We start from the raw sequence: 27,949 nt of genomic DNA on the forward strand, positions 1-27,949 counted from the left end.
AAAAAAAGTACAAAAAGTGAAAACCTTAAAATAGCAAAAGGCACTACTAGACCATAAGACCAATGTGTCTATGAAGTTTCGTGGAAATATCTCTTCTGGTTTTAGAGTTATGCTCTGGAAACGAACCTGGTACAAAAATATGATATTTTCAGCAATGTTTCCATGGTTACGGAAAAAATGCAAAAAATGAAAACCTGAAAAATAGCAAAAGGCACTACTAGAGTTTCGTGGAAATATCTCTACTGGTTTTAGAGTTATGCTCCGGAAACCATTCGTACGTACGGGACGGACGGACGGACGGACGGACGGACGGACACACGGACGGACGGACGGAACCCATTTGTATAATCCCCGCCCAGATAACAACACTTGATCGGGACCATGTCAGGATCATTTCATGCAAGTTTCAGCCGAATCGCACCAGTAGAACTTGAGAAGAAGTTCAAAATGTGTTTTCAAGATGGCGGCTGTGGCGGCCATCTTGGATTTCGGATCAACCCAAAAATAACAACACTTTGTCGGGACCATGTCAGGATCATTTCATGCAAGTTTCAGCCAAATCGCACAAGTAGAACTTGAGAAGAAGTTCAAAATGTATTTTCAAGATGGCAGCAGTGGCGGCCATCTTGGATTTCGGATCAACTTGAAAAATAACACTTTGTCGGGACCATGTCAGGATCATTTTATGAAAGTTTCCGCTAAATTGCACTGGTAGAACTTGAGAAGAAGTTCAAAATGTGAAAAGTTAATGGACGGCGCACGACGAAGGACGAAACATGACGACTATAGGTCATCCTGACCCTTCGGGTCAGATGACCTAAAAATCACAGAACTATGATCAGTACATGGCATCTGTCACACATGAATTTTAGATGGAAAGGTCATGGTATCGTGTCGGGACATCTTAAGCACCCAGCCACTGTACTCCTATTCTTTATAGCTTACACTAGCAGTCAACGAAACCCAAATTATTGCTCAAATTACTTGAGTAATATAATTCTATAAATTTTTGTTTCAAATTTACAGCAAAATTGTTCTGTTACAATAAATCAAAACTTGTATATCAATGTAACAGGGGGCAGGATTTATAATAAATTTACATGTATTACCTCTGGATTACTAGTCTGATGCTCAACCGATCGAGCTAAAAAGAAGTTCTCTCTAGCCGAGCGATATATTGCAGCTAGTATTATTGACCAGGGTTACATACTCCCCCTTCAGGAATCAACTCGTCCTCGAGTTTCCAGAGGTTACAACGATTCCTTCGCAGGTATCGTTCCCGAGTCCCTACATGGGCGCCAATGTAACAGGGGGCAGGATTTACAATAAATTTATTACCTGCCTCTGCCAGAGATCGAACTCGAGAACTCTGGATTACTAGTCTGACGCTTAATTGATCGAGCTAAAGAGAAGTTCTCTCTAGCTGAGCGATATATTGCGGCTAGTATTAACTAGGGTTACATCAATAAGTAATGAAATAAAAACATTTTAAAAAAGACTAATAGATGAAAAATATGCAATAAAACCTTACACAAAGTCTTGAACAGCCACATTATAAGTCCAATTGGGAAAAGCAGTTGGATGACCCAGATGTTCAACCATATTCTGGTAAGCACCAAAAGCCAGAAGAGGTAGATGAAACAATTATCAATAAGGGATCGGGCTTTTTCTTCAAACTTTTCTTCCGTCTTGTCTTCTGATTTTTCTGCAGCAGCTTCTTTCATGTGAAGTTTTGGGCGATCTCTTTTTTGCGGAGAAGCAGATGAAACTGTGGGACTCCGAACTGGTAAGGAGGAGGGCTTTTTGACATTTTCACCAGAATCTTTGGACTTTTCTGGAAATAAAACATGTCATAAAGTACAAATTAAAAAGAGTCAAGTATCTCCTAGTCAGTAATTGATTATGCTGATCTAGCTAATATCAATGAATTCCCCCATAACCCAGCTACATAAAGTCAAGAAATGGAAGCTATAGTACATGTATAGTGTTAGCACAAAATCCTGTTTAAACTGATAGAAAAGTCCTTCAGATCACATACACATCTACCACATTCTACCCAGTAAGTACATGTATCCCCATCACTCTTTAGGAAGCCTTTAATTCATTTACTACAGTAAAACACTGTTACAATTATAACGAACCTCTGTGGACCAATGAAATATCTTCGTTATAACTATAGATCATTATATACATACTACAGACATATAGGAAACTTGAATGGGAATGAAAACTCCTACGTTACAACCATGAATCTGTTGTAAGCGTGTTCGTTATAAGCATGTTTTACCATATTGATGAATCACTGAAGTCAAGTATGGAAGTGACATCTTTCTTTAGTAAGCTCGACAGCTTGTGTGATATATTGTCTTTTTCGTAATTTTTGTAAAGTACTTACACACTAGATGCGTACTTATATATAACTTGTGGCTTACGGTTGCATAAAAACACTATCACTGTTACATGACAACACTTTAGAAATTTAAATCTTTAATTTATATTAAATCATCCTCTAAAATCTTTGTTAACTGTACAAAGAAAATATGAATACATTATAAATCATAATTTCTTTATTTTGTTTTATTTGCAAAGTGGTTTGTGGCTTCCTTTGAGTAACAATTTTGTGAAGGTCCAAATGTAGATTTTTTTTCAATTATTTAAGTGCCCATGGACACTGTAAATAGTATACAAATCAACTTTGTTTGTAAGATGAAGATTACCTGGTTTATCCTGATGAGATTCTGTTTCTGTATCATTACTGCTTTTATCATCGTCCTCATCATCCTTCTCCTTTCCTTCTTTTGACTGGTCAGTCTCTGAATCTCCGGCCAGAATTATCCATGCTGCTTCCACTGGGGTAGGAGGGACACTCTTACCTGTAAGATGAATAAAACAGTGATGTGAAAGATTGGTATGAGCCATATATATAGATCTCATTAGTTGTACTATTTTGTCTTTGAATAATACAGATCTAGCTCCTTTAATTTGTGAGTAGGTATCAATTGTGATGTCATTATTTTGTAATCGCAATTCACATAATATTCCTTGAAAAGTGTGATGTTCTGTACGCAAACACGTGACATCATATACATGTATAACTGTAATCAATACTTACCCACAATATGAAAATATGGAATATGCCACCAACTCTCCAGATGACTATATATAGAGGTGGTGAAATATTTATAATTAACTGCATCAAGATTTCAAAGTGTATTTAACTCATTCATCCCTGCAGACTTATTTGAACTCTCCTAATTCAAAGGCAAGAAACGTTCATTAAGAATTTCCAGGGGTCAATGAATTAAGCATACACCGATACAATCAAGTTTACAGATGGAGGTAAATAAATCTCTGCCATTTATGATTATCTGATGAAATTGTTCTCCATAACAAAGATTGATGGTAATTTTGACAAACCTTCAGCAAGTCTGGCTTCATTTATTTCTGCCACAAAGCCTATCACTATGACTACGACGAGGAATATCAGGAGAGGAACTCGTAGATATCCTGCCGCCGTGGCGACATGGAGAGTGAGGACTATCCAGACAGGGAAAGACAGGAAACGTAAATACTGCTTGGTGTCGGGAGACCATAGGAACACCACAGCTAATAGATAGCCCACCAATAATGTCCATATCTGTCAACAAAATTAATCAAAACATATCTTGATTAAAACATTTTTTAATCAAAATACTTTTTAATACAAAACAAACTGAAAATATCTGTAATTAAGACATGTTTCAAAGGTAATGACCTGCCCTCCGTATCAAATTGGAACAGGAGAACACTGCAATCTAACAAGTGCCCATGTCCCTATAAGCACCCTTCACCCTTTTTGATGCCTCAGTTTCAATTGCCCAGGTATAGATAAAGACCAAAACCACACAAAAAGATTTACAATAATTTTATCTTATCAGCATCTTTTCATTATGATTTTTTTAAAATTTTGAAACGCCATGGGCGCTTATTGGGTCGAATACAGTAGGTGTACATATATCATTGCAGCTCTATGGGATGGACATAAGCTTGGGTATGTAACATTTACACTGACTATATACCCCCTTGTATTCTTCTAGTAAAGTCAAAAGTGCTGACAGGGATTTATTCACCCATGGCCACATAACAACTGAATCAAATATAACAACTTTTACTGTAATTTTACGTTTGGCCAACTCTATATCCTGAAGACCAAAGACACACATACATAACCCTGCACTGCAGTGATATTGATCCAATATAGAAACAATGCAATCATCCATTGTTTCATATACTGTACCGTATTTGAGTCAATAAGAGCTCCCATCCCTATAAGCGCTCCTCACCCTTTTTAGCCCTCGACTTCACTGACTTCAAATCAATGCAGTCTTAACATATGAAAACATAAGGTTTCTTTATTTGATTTCTTTTACAAATTGATGGGTGGCTTTATTGACTTTGTGCAGTTATGAAAGAGCAGGATACTTCAAACTTTGTTCTATTAAAGGGACAATTCCGTGAAGCTAATTCTGTTACGTAACCACGAAGCAAAATATGGCATAAATGTATTGTTCTACATTCCTTATGAAACATATAACAAGAAATATTGACAAATTCCACAACATTGTTAAGTATTTTTATTGATACTGTTGAAATTCCAAATTGTTGATCAACCCTATTACATGTAAACAGGTACAACATGTACGCCGCACCCATACCCGAGCCAAAGTCATGCACGTCAAACAAATGCAAACAAAATTACCACTGAGGTGTTGATGAAATCATTTTTAGACAAGAACATGCATCTAATAAGATAAACACACTACTGTAAGAGCAATATGAGTAGTTCTAGACAAAAAAATCTTTGCTACACTTGCAAAGGCCAGGGTTAGGCATACAAGACATCCCAACACTATGTGTGATGGTGGACAGTAAGCGAGTTTGAAAATTTCACATACATTTCACTTACAGTGGGCTTTTTTGGCATATCACAGTAAAACCAACTAGTATAATTTCCATTAGAACTTGTTTGTTTCCGAAATATGTGCAAATTTTAATGTACTCTTAGACTGAATTGTCCCTTTAAGGTAACCCCCTTTTTCAATTTTTTTTTTTTTTGGCGCTTATTGGATCGAATATGGCACTTTGTACATGTATTTTCTTGTATACACAGTACATGGTTTCTAATCAAAATTTAAAGTTAAAGATATAAACATGTAATAAAAAAACTGCCATATACACAGTACTATAAAGTGTCTCTTTAATTATATATATTGGATTGGATACATGTATATTAGATATTATATCCTAATACTGTATCCCAGTACCCCTTTAATTTGACTTCTACGATTAGAAAAGGAAGTTGATTTGGCAATTCAAATTTTTATGCTTTGTACTTTTTTACAAATTTGGATACTGGTTGAAAAGTTAAATCAGATGTCAAATCATGCATTTTTCCTAAAATGGCAGATTTTTACAATTAATCTTTTTAATTGTTTTATGACATGGTTACAGTAAAATTAAACACTTTTTTAATAAACTCTCAGATATATATGCAATGATATAATGAAATACATTTATCATTATTATTTTTTTTACATGAACAGAACATATATAATACAATGTAAGGTGGTTCGGAAAAAAATTAAGTGCTGTATCCCAGCTTAGAAAAGCTGTGCCCCATGTGGATACCTAAATAAGAGATTCAGATAAAATTATGATTACAACTGATAATGGCTTCCTCACTAATGCTTATTATACCAGGTAGATGTATGTATACAGACCAGGGATAAAAGATCAGTTATAAATAGCCAATGCAGTTCCAGTGCCAAAACATCTACAATGTATTAGGCCTAGTGCATGTGTCTGAATACATTTTTTTTTTTAGGATTTTGCATGCAGTGTTGTTGTAGTTAATTAAATGCATGCAAACTAGCGAGTGTATGAACAGTGCATATTTCTTTGGCAACAGCTCAAATCCAAAGAGTAAATATATGACTGCTACCAATACAATGCACGAACAAAACGATAAATGTGTGCCTAGTACAAACATAAAACTTCAGATGATACACACTCTACAGTCTGCAGTGAGAATACGTCGTCTGCTACACGTACATGCACTTAGTTATTCCAAACATAACTTTTGTATGACAGCTATAAAAATGATAAACTAAGGTCGTTCTATACTTACCCAAAAGGACGTAAAATATCCAAGAACTTCGTAAATAAAGTAAAATATAGATCTTAAACCGTACAATATGTTCTTCGCAGGGCCGAAATGCCATAACAGATACGTCAACACGATTCCCGCAAAGCCACCTAAAATCATACGTATATGTTGCATAAACTTGTTAAATACATTGCCATAAACTCTGTCTATTGCCTTTATAGGAATAAAAGCGACTCCTAAAACGAAAGGTGTGTTTGTAGTTTGTAATCCGTGCAGCCATCTACGTAGCCAGCTGGTGAGTGAACGTTTTACGGGATATAAAAATGTTCCACATAGCACAGCCCATAACAGTGGCCGTAAAAATACTTCCAGGATAAAGTACACAGCTACTGCAGCTCCAACAGCAATCAGAATAAATAAATTAGCTGCTGTTGTATATATGGCTTGTTTAAATGCCTTCTCGTGTCCTTGAGGTAGATTATTCAAAACATTATTGAAAGGAGACCGAAAATCCAAGGATGGGGAAGCCATATTTGTTGTCGGAAGTGACGTCATATTGCGGCAAATTCACACGGAACCTCTCTAGTTTTTTTACTTTCGCTTTATCTTTGTACACGTGGCTGTGTTGATAAACAATACGTGTAATCTGTTCTGAGTTCGAAGTCATGTTTATCTTAGTACATGACTAATCAATACAATGACGTTTTAAAAGTAAGACTGATAATATATATATTGGCCTTAGTCCCATTGATTTAAAGATATATTTTAATGCCAAATGTGCAATGGGATCGGCCAGAAACATATATACATAGAGATTGGAAACTCCTTCTGTCTTTAATTTGTTGACAGGCAGAGGGACCTCCGGTTTATAGGCATTTTGCCTTGGCTAACTACTTTTAAGTGTATTCTTTTAAACATGATATTTTTGCATCAACATTAGATCATGGTTTGATGTGATCAGTTTTCCCGATTGATGTTATTTAATATGATTTTTGAAAGCACGAAAATAAGCAATTTTACCTGGTTTTTCGAAAATCAGGCATTCAAAACCGGAAGTGTGTTTTGTTTTATCAATAAATAAGTTAAAATACAATTTTTTTTTCTATCCAAAATCGTACTCAAACCATCTGAAAATTACTGAACTTTTAAAGCATATCAAAGTTATTCTTTTATATTCAACTATTTAAGAGTTTATCTAAAAATCCCAAAGCACATACAGAGGTACATCTGCCGATCGTAAAATTGGAGGAGTTACCAATCTCTATGTATATATGTTTCTGATTGGGCACAAGTTGTACAACTTATATAAAGCCCGTTCCCAAAAAATTGAAACATTCAAATTACATAGACAAGATGGCATTTACAATATAAGCAATACATTACATATAAAGTTGTATTTGAGACACAGAGAGAGGGATAGAGAGAGAGGTGGGGGGAAGGAGAGGGAGAGAGCTATTTTATAACCAGTATGCTCCTCAAGGTGATAATTTCTCTTCCTAATATACTTTTGTTTTAAAATCTGTCCCTCCGATAAGGATGACAGAAGTTCTAAACCACTTTTCATAACTTTCAACTTATCAATGTTCATATCATCCTTTCCTTTGTTTGGCTTTCTCCTGGTCACTCTAGGCTTCCTTATGAATATTTGTCGTCAGTATCAAGGGATTTTATAAATAATACAAAACACGAAAGGTGTTAAAATAATGCCACCTCATCAGTTGAAATGAACGAACAAAGTAAGACTACTAATATTTATATTGTATTACTCCCATTGATTGTAATATTAAACTAGCCTGTCACACAATATTAAATTGTAGAAACCAAATTAATACATAATTAATTTAGAAATTTAACATCTTCAAAGTTATACTATTTCAACTCAACTTTGCCCTACACAGAAACAGGATTTTTCATGGCAACATGCAAGATAATAATGTGACCCAACATCTCATGAACCTTGATAATATGAAATTATAACTAAAATTTAATTTTGCTTCATTACAGCTCTAGGACACAGGATCATTTTGTATATAGAATTAACGAGACAATACATTGGACATCTCTCAGCTAAGCCAAGACATTTGATAAAATCAGAGTAGAAATAGTTGCATGTACTTGTTCAAAGTGTTAAAATAGTTGTTTTGAAGCTGTGACTACATATGTGTATAGAGACTGATAATTATGTGTAATATGTTTAGACATATTACATACACGAATCTCCTTCCACCTCTTGATGTTAAACCAAACCAATCCAAGTCTGTGTTACAATTTTTAAAACCAACTGGAGCCTAGTGGTGCCATTAGGTTTTCTCCACCTTCTAAACCTGGCCCATCCTTAATTGGCCATAACAATAACCAATGTTCTGCATTTGAAGACCATTTCACTGTGAATGTTTTCCTGATCTTCACGAGGTACTTAATTAAAAGAAATGATTTGGTAATAACTACACTATTATTTCATGTGAACAATTGGAACTTAAAGTTCTTACTTTGACAAAACAACAAAATCAAAAGTTCTTTGAAGGACTATACAGAGTGGAATCCATTTTGGTGTACTCTCTGCAAACTCTCTAGTCCTTAAATATTTGAAATTTTGCTAAATAATGTATATGACCATTTTGGAAATGTAAATAAGGATGGTGTATAACACAAAAATAAAATAACACAAGTAAATGAACTGTTTTTGTATTTTAATCCTTCATTAAAATCAATCAATAAATCTTAACCATGCAAGAGCATGAACACAAATCTCTTGACCAAAAGACCAAAACCAGACAACAATAATTTTAAAACATAAACATAACATCCAATTTAACATTATCTTTACACAAATCTTCATTGTTTTATTAAGAAACACACAGTATATACAAGAACACCTATACCAATAATAATTTTCATAGTTCATAATGGTACGGTAGATCTTTTTAACAATTAATTCTTGTTAATTTTTAATTGATAAACAAGAAAATTTGCAGAATCATAGTGTCTTATCAATTTTGAATGCAAAGTGTTTACCAGTACATATGTTTTATGCTTTATTAGATTGGGTGAAATTTGGCAGATTAAAGTAAGTTTTTCCATAGAACTGATAGCTATCACTATTAATTGAAGTCTGATCAAAATGCATTTAAATGTCCTGACTCTATTTCAAAAAATTTCCAGTTCTCGTTTCAAGGTCTTAGGATTGATATACCAGGTAGCTAGATGGTACATTAAGAATTAGTCTCCAATTTTGACTCTGATGGTACATAGGAATCTGCCTGTCTTTATTTCTGAAAATATTTCAATTTTGACACTGACGGTACGTAGGACTCTATCTGTCTTTCTTCTAATGTTTCAATTTTGACACTGATGGTACAAAGGAATATGTCGGTCTTTATTCTAATGTTTCAATTTGTCTGGTTTTGTTTCAATGTTTTGATTTTGACACCGACGGTACATAGGAATCTGCCAGTTCTTGCTCCTCACTATCATAATCATCACTTTCTCCTAAACTTAGATTATACTCTGGGTCTGGGGGTTTTGTGGCTATCCGCCGAGTCGACTTGCGAGGAATGTATTTTTCTTTCTCCCCACAAAGTTCATTTTTCATTTCTGCGTCAGAGTCTGTGTACTCATCTTCCTCAGATGATGGCTTCTTTTTCCTTTTTGTGGTTCTACGTTTATTTTTAGATTTATCACCTTCTGCTTGCAATCGCGTTTGTCTTCCGCGTTTCTTAGTAGACCCTTTTTTCTTCGTAGGTCCCTCGCCGTGCTCCTTGAGGCGGTGAAGATTAAGTCCCCGTTGGTCCTTGAAGGCGATGTTACAGTCCACACAATCAACACGCATGAGACTGTAGTGGGCCCGCATGTGTTCCTTTACCTGGACGTTCCACGAGGCTGCGTAACTACACTTATCACATTTGTAGGGTTTCAGTTTGAGGTGAGTTCGCATGTGACACTTCAGCTGATACGGCTTGATGCAGGAAAAGTCGCACAGTTCACATTTCACAGGGTGCTCACCTGTACAGACAAATCAGAACAAAATTAAAATAATTGATGTTATACAAAGAAAGCATATGAGGAAACATCATACTAGCCTACAGGCTGTGTAAGAATTATTTATCATAAAGAGAATGGCAAAGGAAGGCTTAAGTCTGCATAAATGGTGTTAATATATTCAGTATAATTTCTTATGTTATAGAAAAATGATATTTCCCATCAAAATTGCTCTACATGCGAAGAAATTAACTTATATTAAAGGAATTCTAAAACGTCCTCCTTACGTCCCAGTCCGTGCTGACATTTCCACATAGGTTCCCTTTCAAAGAGTTAAGTGAATGTATTTTTAGAACTGTCCTAAATTTAAACGATGCTTTTTCTCAATTTCAATGGTCAAAACTGGACAAAATTGGAGGACCAATGAACACATTTAGACAGGTTTAGACTTTCTTAACTGAAGAAATGTCTTGAAGCAAAATAGAGATACATAATCACTGTAAATCTAATGTGAATCCTACATTTATCTTTCTTGGTGGGTGATTTAATTGGAGGACTGTAAATGCCATCAACATGACATAATATCCAGTTTATCACTAAACTATATCACTAAATAATATCAACCTGTTCCATTGTTCAAAAATAATTCAAATGTACCAAAAGGCAATACATAATAATTTAACGTATATACAATGTATGTCATGATATACCACATCATCTCTTTAAAGATGCTCCATCGCCGACAGAGCCTAAATGATACTCATAATATTAACAATAATTGGTATGTACCCATGAACTGTAAATGTATGTCTAATTAACACAAAACACAATATTATATGAAATAACTTGTTTTGCTTTCGGTGGTTGCACTTTGGTTTTAGTTTTATTAGTTTAACATCCTATTAACAGCCAGGGTAATGTAAGGATGTGCCAGGTTTTTTTGGTGAAGGAAAGCAGGAGTACCCGGAGAAAAACAACAAACTAGCGGTCAGTACCTGGTAACTGCCCCACATGGGATTCAAATCCGCATCCCAGAGGCGGAGGGCTTGTGGTAATATGTCGGAACATCTTAACAACTCTGTGCTAATTGACATCAATTGATCTCTCGCTTTTCAATTAATTATCCCTACTTCCAGCATTTTCCCGTTCTGTTCTACGCGTTTTTTATCCTTTACATTATGCTGCCCAGCAAAAGGCGACTAAATTTTGGACTTTGCTTCTTTGCATACACACCCGAGGAAATAGGCATTACTGTTCGTATCCTATTATGTAATTGTGTTAATTTTGTATGTCTTGATAAAGGGGCAGATCGCCTAGAAAATTTGACAATTTTTTTTTTGTCCACACGGTTGGAACTACTTCCTTGTCCCATACTTAACAACTCGGTGGATGCACAGTCAGTAATTTATTCCATATAGGTCATAGTGCCATGGATTTTTTTTTTGGATGCAATTAATTATTTAAAATATTTTTATCATAAAGCACAATAAGAAGCTCTAACTTTTCAATGGTGGTAATGGTGCAAAGTAAGTAACTTTTGTAACCGAAGAAAAATACTTATTTGTCTGCTCTTGTTTGATTTATAGAAAAAAAACATTCATCAGCTGTGTAGCATATTTAAGGATCTTAATACACATACACTATATATGATAATGACTTACCTGTATGTGTTTTTTTGTGATCATTTAATGCCTGAAGTGTGATGCCAGCGTAAGGACATACATCACATTTAAATGTCCGTAGTTTTTGGTGTACTCTCAGTCTATGTTTCTTGATACCATTCTCCGACACTAATTTACCACAAATCTCACACTGGGTCTTTAGATGTTTGCCCTGCTGTCTACGCAGGCAATTTTTGGAGTTCTGGTGTCCCTGCAAGGCGTTTACATGACTCCGAAGTATCGCCCCACATTTATCACACTCCTGGGCTGAGCCAGGGTGCACCTCTAACAGATGCTGTTTATATTTTAACTTAGTCTTAAATGTTTCTTCACATTTAAAGCAGGGGATATTCCTTTGTCCATGCATGCGTCCAACATGTCGTTTATAAAGTCCCTGAGAAGAGAATTTCTGGTTACATATTTCACATGTAACACTGTGTTTCTGTAAGCAGTGTTCTGTTAGTAAGCTTTGAAGATCAAACGTCGCAGGACACTCCTTACACGGGAAGTTAGAGTGGAGGTGTTCCTCTAGGTGGCTCTCCATCAGCTCGGCCGCGCTCGTGTGGTAGGCATGGTGACCTGTACACAGTCTACACCTGTATTCTTCATACGACTTGCACTCCACTGCAACATTACGCTCCTGAAACAGTAACAGATATACATTAAATGAATAGCTGAATCTTGTTACCTCAAACTCATATAACTATATTCAACCCAATAAGCATTCAAATACTTATTTTTACATCATTATTCTGTGAGCGACACGTCATATTTTTCAGTGGAAAAAAAAAAGTAATTTTCACTTATGAAATAATGACATCACAAGCCATACCTACCCACAAGGGACATAACTCTGTAATATTCAAAGACGAAATAAATCTGTGTAAGTAAACAAACCTGTCTTAGATTAGATGTGTAGAGTTTTCTTTCCCACATATCCGGATAATCCTCCAGTTTCACATCCATAAAAATTTTGTGTAGTTTTTTATATTCATCTTTCCATAGTTGAGGATTGGCTACCACCTTGACATACTTTTTGGATTTCTGACCTTTCTTATCAGGGGAATATGTTGGATCCTTCTTGTCATCTGGTTCCTCCCTGATAGACTCGGAGTCTGAGTCAGAGTGATATATATTCTTTAAATCCCTCTGTAACTGCTGTAGCTTATTGGTGACGCATTCTTCCACAATCTGTTCAACACACAATTTATAGATCAATAATCGTACTTATCATAATAAAATTGATGTCAAATTTAGTTTTTCAATTTTAGAATTTTTTTTGCTAATCTCAAATCATTATTCAGTATTATCAACAGGTACTTAACTACGGCGGTGGCCGAGTTGTTAAGAAGTGCTGATATATTAGAACAAGAGGCCCAGAGGGCCTGTATCGCTCACCTGGTATTTTGTTAGTAATTATCACAATACTCTGACAATTAGAAAAATAAGCAAAATTGACTCCCAAAGTTTAATTTTGAATCACAACCATACAATGATGCTATTGATACCATACAAATATGCTATCCAATACATAGGTTCAGAGACAAAGTAATTTATATGAAAATAGTAGCCTAGTTGACCTTTTTGACCTCGCATCTATTGCCGTTTAAGGCCCCTGGGGTCAGCCCTATCATTTGTACAATTTCAAATCCGAACCCTATTAGGATGCTACCATTGCATTATAAGTGCTCTTCCATTCTTAGTTGCAGAGAAGAAGTCGTTTATATGGAAATAGCCAAATTGACCCCTTTTGACCCCACCCTTCAGGCCCCCGGGGGGTCAGCCCCATCATTTGCAAAATTTTGAATCCAAACCCTATAAGGATGTAACCATTGCATTATGAGCGTAATCCCATGTTAAGTTGCAGAGAAAAAGTCATTTATATGGAAATTGACCACTTTTGACCCCGCCCCTCAGGCCCCCGGGGGTCAGCCCTATCATTTGCTCAATTTGGAATCCCGTGGCTACAAGGATGCTACCATTGCATTATGGGTGCTATACCATGCTTAGTTGCAGAGAAGAAGTCATTTATATGGAAATAGCCAAAATGACCCCTTTTGACTCCGCCCCTCAGGCCCCCGGGGGGTCAGCCCTATCATTTGCAAAATTTTGAATCCCCAGCCTACAAGGATGCTACCAGTGCATTATGGGTGCTATACCATGCTTAGTTTCAGAGAAGAAGTCGTTTATACGGAAATAGCCAAATTGGCCCCTTTTGACCCCGCCCCTCAGGCCCCCGGGGGGTCAGCCCCATTATTTGTACAATTTTGAATCCCCACCCTATAACGATACTACAATTGCATTATGAGTGTTATCTCAAGCTTAGTTTCAGAGAAGAAGTCGTTTATATGGAAATAGCCAAATTGACCCCATTTGACCCCGCCCCTCAGGCCCCCGGGGGGTCAGCCCCATCATTTGTACAATTTTGAATCCCCACCCTATAAGGATGCTACCATTGCATTATGGGTGCTATCCCATGCTTGGTTTCAGAGAAGAAGTCGTTTATATGGAAATAGCCAAATTGACCCCTTTTGGCCCCGCCCCTCAGGCCCCTGGGGGGGAGGTCAGCCCCATCATTTGTACAATTTTCAGTTAGTAGCCCATAAGGATGCTACCAGTCAAATTTTGTTGAAATCCGACCAGCGGTTTATGGAGAAGAAGTCGATTGTTGACGGACGCCGGACGACGGACGCCGGACGCTGCGGTATCCCATAAGCTCACCTCGGTCCTTTGGACCAGGTGAGCTAACAAGCCCTCCATCTCTTTGACGCGAGTTCGGAGCCCATGTAAAGTCAGTGGTTGGTAAAGTCAGGTTTCACAATAGTAATTGTGCTTGGATTTGATCTAGCGACACCTCAATCCTTTTCCAATGGGTAAAGATAGAGTTGACATACCAAGTTTTTGAAATTTTCTTTCAAAACAAAATCACTTCAATTAAATTTCAACAAAAGGAATGATTTATGTTGAAAAGGAAAGAGTAAAAATCCTAGCTGGCCATGCATCTGTCCACAATCTTGTTAACCCTTATGCAATTTACATAACTAAAAGCACCAAAGGGAAACAGATTCCAACATATGTTAACTTTAAGAAAGACCCTTTCAGTATTATCATAGAAATAGTGTTTACTAACTTCAATTGTCAAATTAAAAAATGGCTGCCGGTCATCTTAATTTTAAGAATTAATCAGAAACCTTTCAGTGAATATGAGGTAATGGTAGACCTTAATTTGTGAAGTTCAGCTTTTTCAAAAATATTCTGTAAACTATCTCTCTTTGCAATTTACTCTACAAATTCGCAAAGTCGATAGATAACTCATTTTGTTATACGCAAATTAAGTCAGAATATGCAGATAAATCGCAGGGAATAATTCCTTCCCTGTCTTTGATATATATAATGTTAATACATCAATTTCAAAATACCAAAACAACATGGGAGAAGTACAATTTACCTTCATATTAGTCCCACATTCCAGCGATTTTGACATCGGAATTGCCATAAATGGCATTAATCAATGGTAAATCGTACTTTACCCACATTGTTTTGATATCCTGAAACCTCTGTAGTATCTATAATGAAAAAAAATGTTACCATAGAGCTGGTTATTTTTGCGGACCAAAAGTTTCGCAATTTGATCTTAATGCAAGAAAATCATATGCTGTGATTTTTAATTTTTGCGGTATGGATGTTAAGGTAGATTTCATTCAACCATTTTTTTATATTTCGCGGATCGAATTTTCGCGATCCTAGCAATGTCCCGAATCACGAAAATGCCATCCCTGTGAAAATAATTGTCTATACGGTATTTAGAATCCTATATAGAAAGGAATAGGAAAAGGAATAGGGAATTTTAGAATCACAATTTAGGCATTATAGGACTATACTACCTCAAACTGAGAGCCTTTTCTTGATTGTATGATTCACAGGCTTTTGATTCTATAGTTATACAGAAACCTAAACCTGAGCCGTTTTCGTTTATTCGAAACAACCGGTTCGACCGTTTGTTTAAGTCATTATTTCAATTATAAATCCTGATGTACCTCCAGTTTTTTATACAGGCCTGTGAGGGCTTTGCCAAAGCTCGTCTGAAAACAATATAAAATCACAAGATCCGTCTTTAATTCAGAAACTAGGTCCAACCAGTCAAACTGTATAATCGAAAACGGCCAAAGTGTAGAATCAAAATCCTTTGTATGAACCCTATTTGATGGTTGACTCAAACATAACTAAAGACAATGTTCGAATAACATGTTTTAATGGTTCAATTTTCCAGGACAACAAAGAGCACTTAGCATTACAATATGTATGGTGTTTATCCTGTTTGTGAACTAAAAAAAGAAATAATAATTGGTGAAGTCCTGAACAAAAAGAATTCTTACAGCACTCATAACATCAATACAACAAATGCACATATACAGTAATTCACAAAATTCATATGAACTTCAAGCACTATTGGCTATTTATATAATTTCTTCTTGAAATGGCAATAAAATTCATATTGAATTTTTACAGACGACAGATCATACTGACAGTCGATATTTATATATTCCATTTAGTAAATGTACTTGTTTGATTACATGAAAAACACTAACAGGTAAGTGGACCTACAAGTAAACAAATTGTCATTGTGCTTTAATGACTAGACGTGAAATAGGCCAATGACAGAAACATCAGTATAAAAATGAAGTCTTGTTGTTCATGATAGATATCCGATATACTGTAAGTCAACCTTCTTTCACAGCTACTAAATTTCACGATTTTCATTACAAGATTTATAATGGTGGATTTAAAAACTTAATGCAAATTCCTATCAATGTAAGTGTTACAGAAATTAAATCGTGATGATAAACTTTCGCAAATTTACTTGGATCACAGAATTCGCTACCAGGCCTCGATTACTTTAAACAAAAGTGATGACTTAAGTCAAAACTTAAAGTTATTTCTATTATGTAATCTATGTTAATAATTCTAACTTAAAGGCCCACTACCTTTCCAGAGGAAAACATAAAGGTTTCTTAAAAACATTAATAACATCAGAAAATATATACCGATGACCTAAGATGAGGTTACAACACCAAGAAAATATATACCGATGACCTAAGATGAGGTTACAACACCAAACATATGCAAGATTTCCTGCGTAATGTTTGATAACAGTGGAGAGTTATTTCGCTGTTTTGCCGTCTGGCGCAGTGATAGTCAAATACCGCACGGTATTTAGGACGACGGCGGGAAACATAGGACGACCCGCGTTATGAAAATTAACATTTTATTTATTTAATCAAATTTTTCAGACTGTGATGACACGTGTAGTATTAACGGTAAGTTAATAACTTTAGCGACTATACAAAAATATCGATCTCGTTTTACTTTCCCATTTTAAAAAGTAAAAGCCGTTTCGGAAAGGTAGTGGGCCTTTAAGTTTATTTCGAGAAATCAGGGCCAGGTAAATAAATTGTACATGAAAGAAAGTTGGTTTATAGTATACAGATACAAATGTAAACAAGTTAACTGCTAGGACTTGAAACGATGCCAGGGTATGAAATTAACTTTTCATTCACTCTTTGTGAAAACACTCATAATCAATCAGAAGTTTTAATCAACAAAAGGTGTCATTAATGACATGATATCATGATTCAACATGAAAATAATAATTGTTCCCTTTATTGGACTAATACTTTTAATTACAATTATAATACAAATGAATGATATCAATTTTACGATAGCACTACATGTATAAACTAAAGTCAATGCCATAGCACACAAATTCACATTGTTGTTCGGATTATCTTTGTTACATATATCAGAATTAATGCTATATTCTACCATTTAATTATTAAAAAAGATACAATAATAAGCATGTAATTCTCTTGTAATCTTAGATATATACATAATTTTGATAATCCTGAATATATATTTCCGATGACCATGTAAAACATGATTTCGATAGCTCTACAAAAACATTTTTCAGTAACCCTATTGAAGGGTATTTCTATTAAACAGTTGTGTATTTCAAATCACCTTAGAAAAATTTCAAATCACCTTAGAAAAATAACACATATAGAAATATTACTCTCTATTCCTTAGAAAAAAATCTTAATACAGTACATATTTGCTAGAATTATTCAACATTTTTGTATTTATAAAGCTCCATCATACTGTCGTACAGCCTGCCCTTCCTGACATGACAGAACAGAATTCTCTTTTTGAGTGTCAACAGAATCTAGATTCGATGGTTGCTCATCCTTAACTTCCTTTGCCGCCTTCAACCTTCTTCGTCTTGTGCCTTTCTCCTTGACCTTTCTGTATTTGGCGACCTTGACCTCCTCCTTAGATTTGTGGATTTTCTTGTTGTGGAGGTTGAGGCAGCGATCATCCTTAAACAGGATACCACATTCATCACACAGGACGCTATTTGGTGACACATGGGCACGCATGTGGTCCTTGAGTTGGACATTCCAAGCAGCTGCGTAACTGCACTGGTCACAGCGATATGGCTTGACACCAGTGTGTGTTCGCATGTGTGACGACAACTGGTACGACTTCACACAGGAAAAGGGACATAACTCACATCGGAATGGATGTACACCTACAAATGCAATAACAACAATATCAGATTTCAAAGAAAAACACTGTTTACTCAATGATACAGAATAAAATCTTCTTTTGCTTTCAATTAAGCATTTTATTTTATTCATTATACAAATAGATATTGCAAATCCTATCAAATATAGCTTTTATCCTCATGCAAGTCATAAACTTTATTTTCATCCTCATGCAAGTCATAAACTTTATTTTCTTTTAGAAATTCATTTTAATCAATAGTAGAACTGTTGACCAGGATACCAACTAATGCTCCCTATCACATGCACATCTATACCGTATAAGGATTATTGCAACAAAGTTTCAAGTTTCATTGAAATCCCTGAAGCAGTTCAGGGGTAGTAGTCGGTCAATCATTGTGCCTACAGACGGACGAACAGACGACCAACCTGAATTGAATGTGGTATACCCCCCTCCTACACTTTGTTAGTTAACAAAATGGGTTACTAATAACTAGGAAATGTCTGTTAGGCTGTCATTGTCTTCATATGAAATTTACAAGGGGAGAAAACTGGAAGCAGCTGAATGGATATCAAGGTACACCATATGCCCTCTTCATCCTTTGTTATGCCAGAGGCAATACAGAATCCATGAACACAGGGATGCATGAACACACACCATCATATACTATAAACCAACTTATTGTAGTGGCAACTTAACTTGGCGATCTGAATGTATAAGCTTCTACTTTACCTTTGTTTGAAGCAATAGCGAAAATTCATTTTCCACAGTTTGATGTTGCCCACAAAATGAGCGAAATTTAGTTGCAAACAAAAATAAGTTGGTTGACAGTATTAATTAAGACAACACTTACCCTGGTGCATCATCATGTGATTGTTGAGAGCTGTGCGTGCGAGGGTCGTGTATGGACACTGGCTACACTTGTACGTGTGGACACGAAGGTGGATCCTCTTTACATGGTGAGCCATCTGAGAGACGGACAGAATCTGACTACAATGAGGACAGGGGACATTACTCTCCTCCCGACCCAGACACATCTTTGACTTGGCGTGAACTGCTGCAGCCTTACTACTCAATGAAATAACTCCACACTTTTCACATTTGGTCGCCTCCCCTCCATGGACTTCGTAGACGTGATTCTTAACCTGTTCTACAGATGAAAACCTCTCGGTACATTGTTTACAATTGAAGAGTTTATGTCCGTGAGCCTTACACAGGTGACGTTTGAGTGTGGTGTTGGTGAAGAACTGTTTAGCACATATTTCACAGGTGAAGTCGGCGGTCCTGTGTATCTTCTGACGGTGCTCCCGTACATGTATAGCCTGACTGAAGGTCTTCCCACAGTCCGGACAGGTGAGACGCCCGGAAAGATGCTGAGCTAGATGGTCTTCCATCGAGGCACGATCGGGTGTGTTGTATTGGTACATGCCACTACACAATCGACAGGTAAACCGCTCAAATGACTTCAAACCAACCTCGATGTTCCTGTCCTTCTTGTGGAAAGATGTGAATTGTGTTACTTCATATTTGTCTGTATGTTCTTCTAACTTTATCAACATTTTAGGAGGGAGTTGTTTTGGTGGTGGTCTTGTCCTTGGTCTACCCTTCTTTGGGGGTGTCTTGTACTCTTTGTCTAATGTTGCGGCTGACGCAGTTTCCATGGCATTGTCAATATCTTCATTGAAAGATTGCCCTTCTCCTGTGATTGTACGCTTCACATTTTCCACTGATCCTTTCTTTATCTTTGTTATTCTCCTTTTTGACTGGTAACAACTTTTCTTCATTTTGGTTGTTGTCCTTACTAGCTCATGCTCAGTAGAAATTTCTGAACTTGTGGATGCTGTACCAGATTTTGGAAAGCAAGTATCATTATTGTTTGCATCAATGTCATTTCTAAGACTATTGCTTTCCAAAGAGTTTACATTGTTATTTTCATCTACATGTTCTGGTGTGTCATTTGACGATCTAGATAACTTTGGAATAGTCACATCTGATACTTCATTTTCTATGTCATCATTGTTATGCATCCTCTTCAAAGTCTGTGTACAATCATTTCCAACATTGTTGTTTCTATCAAGGGATTTATGTACAAATGAATTGGATGTGCTTTTCTTTTTTACATTTGTTCTGTTTTTCTTTCCCTTGTCTTTCTTGTTTTTAAATTTAATCTTACTGGTTTTATCAATGATCCCTTTCGTGACACCTTCACTTTTACTTTTAACAGAACCACTTGCTACTCTCTCTGGCGGCAATACTGCACTTGAAGGAATGGCATCAAATTGCGTCTTGCATGAAAAGGATTGATCCATATGACTTCCTTCGGCTGTTGTTTGCTTTTGACTCACTTTTGCTTGAGTAATAATTTTGTGTTCATTGTCAGACATTTCTTTGTCGAAAGCATGCAGAGACCTCCAATAATTTTTGTCTACAGTTGTTTTAGCTTCCAGCAGTATCCTCTGGTCGAAGGCTAACTTCTGTTCCGATTTCTCTCTTTCGTGAATTGCTGAATCCAAGTCATTCTTTCCGCTCAATTCTTCCACCACTTCATTTTGCTTCACCACCATATCATCAAGTCCATCGGATACTTCTGTTTCATCCTCTACAACGGATTCAATCTTCTCCATGAAGTCTGGTAAATCATTTCTGCCCTCCGCCAGTTTGTAATCCATCAAAGTACCCTGTTCAGTCAGTCCTGAGCCTCTAAGTACCTCATTTACCCTTGTACCAGTCCCCATTGGGCCACTTAACTCACACACTTCACTGGTGTTTTGAGAATATCCTGTCTGTCTGTGTGTCCTATCCACTAACTCGGCACTAGCTTGACTACGATATTCTGGACTTGTAGGCTGTTTTGTGATTCGACTCTTCGATCTTGTACAGCTCTTACCCTTTACCTTTTTATGGCGGGACAAAGCTTTTTTAGGATTCTGAAAATATAAATATCAAAGACATGACAAATATTTCTGCAATTTCGAAGAGCATTGCTATGATCATGAAAATTGAAATTGCATCATGGCTTGATCCATATAAATAACCAGCTGATATAAATGGTATTTCATACTGTAAAGATACAGACTTCAGTGGTAATTTTATGTTAACAGATATTGTCTTTTGACATCATTCCATCACCAATAGAAACAAAAGTCCCACACAAACTTTATCGTTATCACATGGTACGTGAATTTAGTGCCAAAGCTGTATTAAACGTACATAAGTCAGCCAAGAAAAGTGGTCTTTCTACAAAGTATTTGATTGTAAATGTACAGTATTCTATCTATGTAACTGTAGTCTTTAAACAAGGCATTTGATAGTAAATGTGCAGTATTCTATCTGTGTAACTGTGGTCTTTCTACAAGGTATTTGATTGTAAATGTACAGTATTCTATCTGTGTAACTGTGGTCTTTCTACAAGGTATTTGATAGTAAATGTGCAGTATTCTATCTGTGTAACTGTGGTCTTTCTACAAGGTATTTGATAGTAAATGTGCAGTATTCTATCTGTGTAACTGTGGTCTTTCTACAAGGTATTTGATTGTAAATGTACAGTATTCTATCTGTGTAACTGTAGTCTTTAAACAAGGCATTTGATAGTAAAATGTACAGTATTCTATCTGTGTAACTGTGTCTTTCTACAAGGTATTTGATAGTAAATGTACAGTATTCTATCTATGTAACTGTGGTCTTTCTACAAGGTATTTGATAGTAAATGTACAGTATTCTATCTGTGTAACTGTGGTCTTTCTACAAGGTATTTGATTGTAAATGTACAGTATTCTATCTGTGTAACTGTGGTATTTCTACAAGGTATTTGATTGTAAATGTACAGTATTCTATCTATGTAACTGTGGTCTTTCTACAAGGTATTTGATTGTAAATGTACAGTATTCTATCTGTGTAATTGTGGTCTTTCTACAAGGAATTTGATAGTAAATGTGCAGTATTCTATCTGTGTAACTGTGGTCTTTCTACAAGGTATTTGATAGTAAATGTACAGTATTCTATCTGTGTAACTGTAGTCTTTCTACAAGGTATTTGATAGTAAATGTACAGTATTCTATCTATGTAACTGTGGTCTTTCTACAAGGTATTTGATTGTAAATGTACAGTATTCTATCTGTGTAATTGTGATGTGTCTTTCTACAAGGTATTTGATTGTAAATGTACAGTATTCTATCTATGTAACTGTGGTCTTTCTACAAGGTATTTGATTGTAAATGTACAGTATTCTATCTATGTAACTGTGGTCTTTCTACAAGGTATTTGATAGTAAATGTGCAGTATTCTATCTGTGTAACTGTGGTCTTTCTACAAGGTATTTGATAGTAAATGTCAGTATTCTATCTGTGTAATGTGTCTTTCTACATGTAATGTGGCTTTACTGTAATTGATTGTAATGTACAGTATTCTATCTGTGTAACTGTGGTCTTTCTACAAGGTATTTGATAGTAAATGTGCAGTATTCTATCTGTGTAACTGTGGTCTTTCTACAAGGTATTTGATTGTAAATGTACAGTATTCTATCTGTGTAACTGTAGTCTTTAAACAAGGCATTTGATTGTAAATGTACAGTATTCTATCTATGTAACTGTGGTCTTTCTACAAGGTATTTTATAGTAAATGTGCAGTATTCTATCTGTGTAACTGTGGTCTTTCTACAAGGTATTTGATTGTAAATGTACAGTATTCTATCTGTGTAACTGTAGTCTTTCTACAAGGTATTTAATTGTAAATGTACAGTATTCTATCTATGTAACTGTGGTCTTTCTACAAGGTATTTGATAGTAAATGTGCAGTATTCTATCTGTGTAACTGTGGTCTTTCTACAAGGTATTTGATTGTAAATGTACAGTATTCTATCTGTGTAACTTTCACTGAAGTGTGTAAAGGAAATTGCCTAACTAGTAAGAGTAACTAACCATTGCTGCTGATGAAGAATACCTCGGAAAAATTAAAATTTGGTTTTTAGATATAGTTTTTAGATATAGTTGTCATAACAACATATGCGTAAACACAAGAAAATTGTTGCTACAGTGGAGTCTTACTTACTGTGACATTGAGGAATTGGCAGAGTGGGTTTCTACAGTTGTGACAGCCAATCTTACTACACACACAGCTTCTACATTTCCCACGAGACCAGCATTTACAGCAGAACTGCAACACACAAGGTTTACAAAACTCTTCATTCAGTTTCATTACAAAATTAATGTAGCTTTAAAATTTGTTTTCTTCAGTCTGTATACTACTTAATTTTTGTGTATCTACACATTATTTCATACCACAATGTCATTTTCAACATATTCATGAATACATAAATTCGTGATAAATGCTCTTATTGACAAACCTGCTTTCAAACAATTATTTGTGTAAAATTTGAATTCACATTCGAGCTCTCTCGTGAAATGATGTGAAAATCGGTATTTTGCAAAAATAAAGTGTATTTTGCAAAAATAAGGTGGTTTCCAGTATTCAAAACAGAGAGATGACATTATTGTGTCTAGGAATAATTGTAAAATTCAAATGATTTTACACGATAAAATCTACATAATATTCATCGATTTCAGTTCTTAATTACCAAAGTGAGGAACTTTTTGTGGAAATATGAAACAAAATGTAATAAGTTAATCTTAGATACAAACACAAACAGATCTACACCACTAATAATATAAAAGAACCCTTTTAGGATCTATCACATTGTGAAACTTTAAATTGTTAAAATTATGAACTGCATGTTATCAGATTATTTGCATGAGAGTTGGTCCAAAACCTAATCATGTGGGAAGAGCTATTCTGTAGCATGCTGTATACTCACATTTTTATATACTGTATCCCAGTTATGGCTGTTTTGGTCAATGGGCGGTCGGTCACTCAGACCCTGAGCCACGGCTAGACTCTTGTCGGCAAATTCCACAATATTAGCTGGATCTGGTGATGCTACTGTGTATTCTACATATTGCCTATGAGGCATTCCTCTGTCATTACCATTGCAACTACTATCCTCATTTCTGTTTTCAGGAAAAACATTTTTTCCATTTATATGAGAAACCCTCGACAATCCAGGTTCATGTGGGAATTTCACACTGATCATTCTAGGTTCGGCTAAAGCATGTGCAGTTTTGTTACAATCCAAGCCTTGTCTTTGATTCCCATGAAACAAATTTCCATTGTTATCATTGGGATGTCTGAAGATGTTTCCTTCATCACCTTCAAAATTGATCTGTTCCAAATAAGACATGGTAAGATTGGAAACATTGCCTTCAGAAATCCTAAACTTCTGCATGTTTCCAGCATTTCCAGCGGGAGGAAAATAAGCTCTGTCATCTGAGGATTCTGGCTGTGGATCAGGATTTCCATTAGAAGAAGTAAACATCTTTTTCGTACTGGCCCTTCCAATTAAATGTCTTCCCAAAGTTTTTCTCACGTCTTCAGACAGCATTTTCCTGGGTGGGCAAACCACTTCTGAATTTCTAGGACCAGAGTTTGTCATAGTTTTTGTCAGTGTCTCATTCTCATTCATGTAGGGTCTAAACAGTCCACGAGTTGAAGCAAATGGCAGCTGATGAGAAATTTCTGGTGTATTCTTTCTTTGAATGACATCAGAACCGCATTGTTGCAGAACAGAAGAAATGCCTAACAAATTTGGAGGTTGTGAGTGTGAGTGTGCCTCAGATGAGGCAGGAATAAAATGCCTATGAGCCGCCGCAGGAAATGTTTGTGGAATTGGATGTACATGAAAATTTGTACAGAAAGTGCCAGATTTCACAGATGGAGTAGGACAGTCTCTTGTCTGTGTTTTTTTATTTGTCTCCGATGCACCATCACCTCCGTCAAGCATCTGACTCAGTAGTTTGTAACTTTTTGTTGTATCAGACCTTTGCTTCATTGAAAGATTTTTTCTTACAGTATCATTTCCATTATCAAACTCAATGTTATTCCCAAACATGTTGGCCATACAATCCTGAAGTTGCACTGGTCCAGGAGCAGCGAACGTTCTATTGGTGTATGGCCTACATGCAGCAGATGGATTTGTATCAGGCACATGTTGATAAGTAGCAGCCTTCCAGGCCTCCGTACCAACACCAGCAACTCTTGAATATGGAGGATTCAACAATAGGCGCCTTGGTGGAAGTGGGTATGCAATGCAGCCTGGCCTCGGCACTGCACGTTGACAAAGAAGTTCCTCTACATTGTCAGGCATGCGCAGATTTGTAAGAACTCCTGCAGACATGAAGTTATCTGAATTTAGCTTTCTGACATGTGGAACCTCATTTACGATTCCGCAACGCGGCCATATGTTGCTCTTGAAACTTTCAACTTCTTTTTGGATGCCAGGAACAAAAGTATCAGACATAGGTCGAACACCAGCAATGGAAGATTCAAATTTTGGATGCAAGTGGTGGACAGGAACCCTAACAGATGCTGCTGGGGTACTGCGATACTTATTGCATGACAGATCCAATGGTACACTGTTATATTGCTGATGATCTTCCACAGGATAGCTACACTGTAGTCTCCTGCCACTGGGCTCTTGTGGTTTGTGAATATCCCCTAAATCCAATGCCGTCTGTAGCATTCTGCCACTGGGCTCTTGTGGTTTTTGAATATCCCCTGAATCCAATGCACACTGTAGCATCCTGCCACTGGGCTCTTGTGGTTTGGAACACATATTGCCATTCCCATCAGTTCCTAGAAGGTGTTGTGTATACATCATGTGCATTAGCATCTTTTCATGTGGTTCTGGTCCGGTGTTGCCAACTGTGTTTAAAGAGTTCCTGATATTTGGAAACTTTTCTCTACTCATCGCCTGGCTTTCCCTCGTTACCTCTGAATTCGGCCTCCCTGCTGCCTTGTCTGGTGTCCCATCTTTGTCCATCTCATCACAGGTTGACCTGGAGCCTTGTTGATCCACAGCTCCATCTGATCTAAATATGGTCTGAATCTTCTCTAGTTTTCGGTTGGTTAGCTTCCCTTCGTCAAGATGTCTAGGAACGTTAAACTTTACAATGATTTTATTTGGATTCTGCTTATAAGTTTCCCTCTCCCTAGAGGAATCCTCAGATCTAGTGTGAGTGAACTGACCACCAACCCCTTTAGTTGTATTAAGACTTTCACATCTTGTATATGGATAGGTATACTGAAGTGTTGCTGCAGGGAGATCCTCAGGTCTGGAAACTGTAAGTGGAAACCCAGCTTGTGTGGCTGTGTTGGGTCCGTCAAATCCTGTGGCTGTAGAACCTACAGGTATTGAGGCTGCATTAGTATCCTCAAGTCTTGTGACTGTTGAAGAACCTTCAAGTCTAGAGAATGCATGAGGATCTTCAATGCAGTTAGCATTTTCATCAAATTCCTTTTGTTTAGGACCAGACCTGATATAATACTGATTACCGTAAAAGAAGCCTTTGTTTTCTCTTGTAGTAACCTGATCAGTATGACTGAGAGTTCCTTTTGCAGCAGCAACAGTATGACTGCCATATACAGGGGACATAGGAACTGCACAATCTTCACTAAAACTTGGCGCTTTACTAAAGTTTGAATTATCAATAGTGGTCGGCACAGCGGGTCTCCTGACTTTATCATCACTTTTCTCTACACCGATCGTTGAATTTGGCTGTTTGATGCACAAGTTCAGGGGTTCTGTGTATAAGAAATCATCAGTGGTAATGTATTCATACTTATTATCTGTTAGGGAGTCAAAAGGTATGAAATCATTGTTGTTTTCATCCTTTCTTTGCAACCCTATATTAGGAGAATTTGTGTTGGTAGGTTTTTGTGTCCATAATTCTTGAGATCTTGAAACTAATTCCTTGTTCATCTCTACACACTCCTCTGTCATATTTTCAGATTTTGGACTTTGGTAATTCTTCAGTGTTGGTGAGACTTCATAAATTGTTTCCCTAACAACACAAGTTTCAATGTCCACTTGGGTCTGATTAATAGGCGACCTTTCTTTGACTTTTGATGACTTTGGATGTGATAGTCTTCCTTTCCACTCCAATGTCCTTAGATATGGGAATCTATCTTCCGCCTCAGATAATTTCGGATATGGGAATCTATCTTCCGCCTCAGATGTCCTATGATATTGGAATCTATCTTCCACCTCAGACGACCTTGGATATTGGAATCTATCTTCCGCCTCAGAAGACTTTGGATATTGGAATCTGTGTTCCGCCTCAGATGACCTTGCATATTGGAATCTATCTTCGACTTCAGATGACCTTGCATATTGGAATATATCTTCCACCCACCTCAGAAGACCTTGGATATTGGAATCTGTGTTCCGCCTCAGATGACCTTGGATATTGGAATCTATCTTCCGCCTCAGATGACCTTGGATATTGGAATCTGTTTTCCGCCTCAGAAGACCTCGGATATTGGAATCTGTCGTCCGCCTCAGATGACCTTGGATATTGGAATCTATCTTCCGCCTCAGACGACCTTGCATATTGGAATTTATCTTCCGCCTCAGACGACCTTGCATATTCGAATCTATCTTCTACCTCAGACGACCTTGCATATTGGAATCTATCTTCCCCCTCAGAAGACCTTGGATATTGGAATCTGTTTTCCGCATCAGAAGACCATGGATATTGGAATCTGTCATCCGCCT

At 36.6% G+C, this 27,949-nt stretch overlaps 3 protein-coding genes across 8 annotated transcripts in view; all 3 read right to left on the bottom strand.

Moving 5' to 3' along the window:
* LOC138321510 (transmembrane protein 245-like) overlaps window positions 1–6,676 on the bottom strand; it is a 29,823-nt gene extending 23,147 nt beyond the window's left edge. For all 4 annotated transcript variants that reach the window (XM_069265246.1, XM_069265243.1, XM_069265245.1 and 1 more), the window contains exons 1-4: window positions 6,167–6,676; window positions 3,418–3,637; window positions 2,718–2,873; window positions 1,532–1,834 (exon numbers count right to left, since the gene is read on the bottom strand). In XM_069265246.1, coding sequence (XP_069121347.1) covers window positions 1,532–1,834; window positions 2,718–2,873; window positions 3,418–3,637; window positions 6,167–6,676 — 1,189 coding nt within the window. The remainder of the gene's footprint in view (window positions 1–1,531; window positions 1,835–2,717; window positions 2,874–3,417; window positions 3,638–6,166) is intronic.
* Window positions 6,677–8,818: 2,142 nt separating this feature from the next.
* LOC138321512 (uncharacterized) overlaps window positions 8,819–27,949 on the bottom strand; it is a 31,685-nt gene continuing 12,554 nt past the window's right edge. For all 3 annotated transcript variants that reach the window (XM_069265250.1, XM_069265248.1, XM_069265249.1), the window contains 3 exons: window positions 12,682–12,975; window positions 11,785–12,424; window positions 8,819–10,147 (listed from right to left, as the gene is read on the bottom strand). In XM_069265250.1, coding sequence (XP_069121351.1) covers window positions 9,555–10,147; window positions 11,785–12,424; window positions 12,682–12,975 — 1,527 coding nt within the window. In that variant the 3' untranslated portion in view covers window positions 8,819–9,554. The remainder of the gene's footprint in view (window positions 10,148–11,784; window positions 12,425–12,681; window positions 12,976–27,949) is intronic.
* Window positions 17,827–27,828, bottom strand: LOC138321511 (uncharacterized). Its single transcript, XM_069265247.1, has 4 exons — window positions 24,155–27,828; window positions 23,392–23,496; window positions 19,199–21,272; window positions 17,827–18,370 (listed from the first exon to the last, which is right to left on the bottom strand). The coding sequence occupies exons 1-4, from the start codon at window positions 27,818–27,820 to the stop codon at window positions 17,922–17,924; spliced, it is 6,294 nt and encodes a 2,097-aa protein (XP_069121348.1). The 5' UTR covers window positions 27,821–27,828; the 3' UTR covers window positions 17,827–17,921.

The sequence above is a fragment of the Argopecten irradians genome, chromosome 4 (assembly GCF_041381155.1).
Source record: "Argopecten irradians isolate NY chromosome 4, Ai_NY, whole genome shotgun sequence".
NCBI lineage: Eukaryota > Metazoa > Mollusca > Bivalvia > Pectinida > Pectinidae > Argopecten > Argopecten irradians.